A 5075-nucleotide genomic window follows, 5' to 3' on the forward strand; every position below is an offset into this window, starting at 1 on the left:
GACTACTGACTACCTATGCTCGAGCTGGCTACTGACTAACTGTCCAGTAGCATAGCTCTTTTGTGCTGAAACTTTTCACTTTTGGTTAATAATACAAGTTATTTACCAAAAAGAAAAATGTGCCATAAACTATTTTGTTGAAAAAGTTGTACAACATACCCAGTGTAATCACACAAGTGGGGTCTGGGGAGGGTAGTATGTACGCAGACGTTACCTCTACCTTGGGAAGATAGAGAGGCTGTTTCCGGGAGGCCCTCGGCTCATAGAGTTGAAAAAGTTGTACAAGAGGAATAAATATCATAAAGGCCAGAACAGTAATTTGGAACTTCAACAATGTTGGTGCTTCTTTCTTTCTTCAGTTCAATATAAGATGCATCACATACATTTCAAGAAACAGCTAGTCTTCCACAGTCGAAGTTAGCAATTCTTAGTGTAACTGATATAGTGACTCCAGCCAAAAAATGTTCTCTTAAGAAGCTGATTACCTTGCTACCACTCTCTTGTATAAATCCAGCTAAATAGGCTGCACTGATGAATATAAAACTTCTCCATCTCCTCTCTTTAGCATACTTCTCAAGGCCTTTTCTAATCTTCATAAATTCCTCATCTTCTTGTTCAATTCTTCCATCTGTTATCGGTTTTACCAAAGCTTCTCCGAGGCACTTTGCGATAACAACACTGTCCTCTAAGGCAGAACATCCACCTTGACCAAGATCTGGAGTCATGGGATGAAGGGCATCACCTACCACGCAAACGTTATTTCTCAAAATATTCCCCATCAAAACATTCCATGGCAATCTCAATTTCAGCTGTACACAAGATATAGAGTCTAGTGTAGTTCTCTCTATAACGGTGCAGAGTTCTTTAGACACATTACTGGCCTTTTTCAACACAAATTGCTTCAATTTCATTGGATCTTGTTCCGTATTTCCATCAACTGCAATCCAATCAAAACAAACAACTAATTAAACTACTAGTAGATTGATAAATTGTAACAAGAGATTTAGGCTCATTTTGCAAAAGAACAGTATGTAGAAGCTGACTTACAATGTACAACAGATGGTGTGAATGTGCAAAACCAATACAAACTCTTGTCATCACTAGGAAGAAAGCCAAACCGAACTCCACCTCCAAAATACGCATGGAACTTGGGCTCATAACCATGTTTGTCCGGATACTCAACAAAGCCTCTAATTGCAGACCGCCCAGAATTGACAGGTTTCTGAAGCCCAAGCCAGTTTGCCACCACAGAATTGACTCCATCACATCCAATTAAGACCTTAATTGAAGTTAGTCATGTTAGACTAGCATAAGAAATTTTATATTTGAAGAGCAATTCCAAGGTTGGGAGAAATATGCAATCTTAGACCAGGATTCCAGAGAAAGATTTACCTTGGTTCTAATAGTGGAACCATCTGCAAGATGTACCAATTTCATTGGTCCAGATTCTTCAATGGAATCAACCTTGGAAGAATATCTAATAGCGCCTCCAGGCAGTTCATTAGCTAATTTCTCCAACAGGTCTTTTCTTCTCACGCGACGACTTTCATACTCCACACTGCAACATAATATAACTGACCTTAAATGACTACCGATGAATCAGTCCATCCAGAAGTTGGAAGGACGGCACACTCAACTCAACAAATTGGTCTAAGAAACAAGTTAGCTGTTGTCAACCAAGAGAAACATTGTTCAACATGAACTTAATTTCATTATTGTAATCAAAGGTATTTGGACAATAAACCCACATCACTTCACTAGTGACAATCAGACAATTCGTATGCAGCATCCTCTGAATATGCAATGCGCCTTAAGACCTTTGTGACAGATGTGATTGCTCTATAAAGATGTTGTGAGATGTGGAGGTTAAATACATTAGTTGTTCTTGCTATACTAACATTACTCCGGTGTTTGTGAGAAGTCTTTTATCACGGTTAGTGATTTGTACGTCTATGTAGATTGTTGTACTTAAAAGACCTTGAATTTTAGAGAATTCCTAATTTGCCTTACAAACTAAATTATCTAGTGTTAGAATAAAATGAACCTAGCTACATACAGATTAATAGATAAAAGGACAAATACAACCGACACCAACTAATATGAGATTAATGGATAGTTGATTGAAAAACTACACAAATAAATCTTTCAGTTAAGTATATAATGTGTACCGGTTATTCTCCACGAGTGATACCTCCTTGATAGGTGCACCTGATTCCGCTGAGAAACTTTTGAACCTGCAGCAAATGGTTGATAAAGAATAAGACACATGAACGGACAATCGACTAAAGAATAGATTTAGTTTAGTTGCTTGAATGTAGCTTACAAGGGACCGATTTAGGAGAGTATATACGTGGTTGTATACCTTGGTCTTATACCCAGATCTAAACGAATGCAGTATGCTATAGGATAAGAAGTGGTTAGAGAGTGTTTACAGAACCATATTTTTATAGGGTATTGTACCCCAAGCCAATAGAAACCAAACAGGATGGGCCTAATGCTATTACATTATGTTGAATGCAATCAGATATCTCATAAGATTGAAATATATATAAATGGAAATCGATCAATAGATTAACGAATTCAATACATAAGTAGTCCAAGTGTTACCCTGTAATGGATAATGAACGTTGTCTAAGAGAGTCCCCAATGCCCAGTGCATCCAAAGCTCTCCAGGCGTTAGTCCACAACGCCAGTGCAAATCCAGTAGCTCGCAGCGAATCTGCTGATTCCAACACGATACTCTGCAGCCCCAGCCTGCAAAACAACACGTTTACTCAATTTCAATACACATAAATATATACTTGTTTTGTCTGATGACCTCTAGGTACAATCAGTGTAAGATAGAAGCACTTCTACATATAGCAGTGAAGTGAGTGAGTGAGTGAACGTGCAGTCCCAGCTAATATGCTAGATCTGTGATTGCCAAACAAGTACACACTTCGGAGATCATCATGTCAAACAAGTAGGGCTGTTCAAAACCAATTTGTAACCGACAACTCAACCGCAAAATTGGCTAAATGGCATCAAGTAATCGGATTAACAATTGGTGAACAGATTGAAATTTTGTAGTTAACCGTTTATCTGTGCGGGACGGATTACTCAATTTCCGTATCAGATAAGCCGATAACCCGTTAAGAATTATTATAGTTACATTTTTGGAAATGTAACCGCTGCTACACTGATCAAGAAACTAGCCAAGAGTGGGAAACATGTAGAGCTATGGGGTGCTCTCAAAGCCAGTAACAACCAACAAAATCAGAACAATTAGAGCTTCATTTTCATTGCTGCAGGCTTCAGCTATATAATTGTATCATCAATGCTATTTTAGACTTGTAGTTGAAAACTTTAAGTATAAATTACATTTCCCAAATATGATTCCAGATAAAACATTTTCAACTATTTTACGGTTGATTAATTAGGTTGTGACAGCTTGTCTAAGGGTATATTTGCTACCATTGTACATGGTTCGGTTTCGGCATAGATTTATGTAAAAGAACAAGAAACACTAGATAAAAAGCAAAACTCAGGATAAAAAGAATATAGTAACAAATCTTAATGTTCATTTGGCAATAGGCTATCAGCCATATAAGCAATAAATAAAAAAGGTTTGATATTTGAGGCTCTGCTAAAGAATCAGCAAATCAGATGATAGTTACGACTAAATTAAGGTTTCATACTTCATTTATGAAGAACTTGGGTCAGTTCCTAGTGGACGAACGTTATTCAACGTAAAATTGTAATAATATTTTATTTTTTCATTTTAGGCCAGACATAGCTTCTGGCTAACTATACTGATAAACCGATCGACAATGGACTGATAATCGCTAATCATATCTAACCAACTGATATCTTATCGGTTGGCTAGGAAATTAATACATTTAGAAATCGATAACCGATAAATCAAACGTAAATATCCAAACCTATGTGCCTGATAAACAGCCCTATAAACAAGCTAAGTGAGTACTATATTCTTACCTGTGAAGTCCCAAACAAGTAGCAAGACCAGCTATGCCAGCACCCACAATTACAATATCCTCTTCTCTCTCCATTATCTTCTTGCACTCTCTGCTTTGGTTTTGTGAATCCTCAAAACTTAGTTGGTCCTCCTAATATAAGTGCAGCCAATCATCAAGGAATCTTACAGTGGGTCCCATCGCAAGAAGATGATTAATGATATAGGCCCATACGTCACCATTTGGACGCTAGTCAATCTTGATGTTAGCCGCCACTGACAAGTGTCTTCTAACATGATGAATAATCTTCGTCGCAGGTTCTTGGAACCTAACAAACAACCCATGTTCTGAAAATAAAAAAATAAAAAAGAACGACCCATGTTCTCCCTGCTATTTAAAATTAAAAATCATATCTTTTGGTTAAAAATAAGCAATATGATGTTCGGCCTAAAATACATACATTTATGCATTGATTTTCTCACATTTTAGTACTTTTGATCGTCTTTTGAGTATTATAATATTAATTTGTGCTTAATATTATATTTTACTATGTAGGGATAAAGCGGTGTGGAGTTGAAGAGATTTTGAGCAAAATTGAATAAAACGCGGAAGAAAAAGAAAGGAGAAAAGGAGACGGGACATGTCCAATCATTGGGTAATCATGTTGTCATGACCAATGAGAAACAAGAACGAAGTAAAAAGAGAGGTTACAGTTGAAAAGCAACTACAATTGAGAGTAAAAGAAAGAAAACGTACCTGGGCAGTCAGGCTATCTACACGCGTCGCGCCATTGACGCGCAGAAATCAGTGTCTAAATCTTTTCTAGTCTTCCGTGTTGCACCCGCGATGCGGGTGTGACGCGAGCCCGTTAATTTTTTTTGGTCCAAGTTAGATTTGGTTTTTAAAAGTCAGGTCTTTTGGTACCCTATAAATACATATTCTACACGGTTTTGATATAACTTTGGGAATAGCTTGAAACCCTTAGTTCAGAACTTTTGACCTAGAGAGAGCTCGGAGCTACCGTGGAGGCCGTAGTTATAGGGTTTACCTTCTCTTCTCTGTAAATACTTATTTTTACGTTTTTATTCGGATGATTTGTTGTTTTTCCTCCATATCTATATG

General features: G+C 37.3%; 1 protein-coding gene across 1 annotated transcript; it reads right to left on the bottom strand.

Moving 5' to 3' along the window:
- Positions 1-318: 318 nt before the first annotated feature.
- LOC132054305 (monooxygenase 2-like) lies at positions 319-4725 on the bottom strand. The gene is made up of 7 exons (XM_059446349.1): positions 4710-4725; positions 3976-4281; positions 2608-2754; positions 2169-2234; positions 1393-1558; positions 1048-1279; positions 319-937 (listed from the first exon to the last, which is right to left on the bottom strand). Exons 2-7 carry the CDS (start codon positions 4047-4049, stop codon positions 387-389), a joined length of 1236 nt encoding a protein of 411 aa, XP_059302332.1. The 5' UTR covers positions 4050-4281; positions 4710-4725; the 3' UTR covers positions 319-386.
- Positions 4726-5075: the final 350 nt, after the last annotated feature.

Source organism: Lycium ferocissimum, chromosome 1 (assembly GCF_029784015.1).
Source record: "Lycium ferocissimum isolate CSIRO_LF1 chromosome 1, AGI_CSIRO_Lferr_CH_V1, whole genome shotgun sequence".
NCBI classification, from domain to species: Eukaryota; Viridiplantae; Streptophyta; class Magnoliopsida; order Solanales; family Solanaceae; genus Lycium; species Lycium ferocissimum.

Bases quoted from the DNA above. Each gene is read 5' to 3' on its own strand.
- LOC132054305 (XM_059446349.1), bottom strand. From the start codon at position 4,049: ATGGAGAGAGAAGAGGATATTGTAATTGTGGGTGCTGGCATAGCTGGT. The intron at 2,755-3,975 runs GTAAGAATATAG...GTTGTTTTGCAG, and splicing joins ACTTGTTTGGGACTTCACAG to GCTGGGGCTGCAGAGTATCG. The intron at 1,559-2,168 runs GTACACATTATA...ATTATGTTGCAG, and splicing joins TCACTCGTGGAGAATAACCG to TGTGGAGTATGAAAGTCGTC.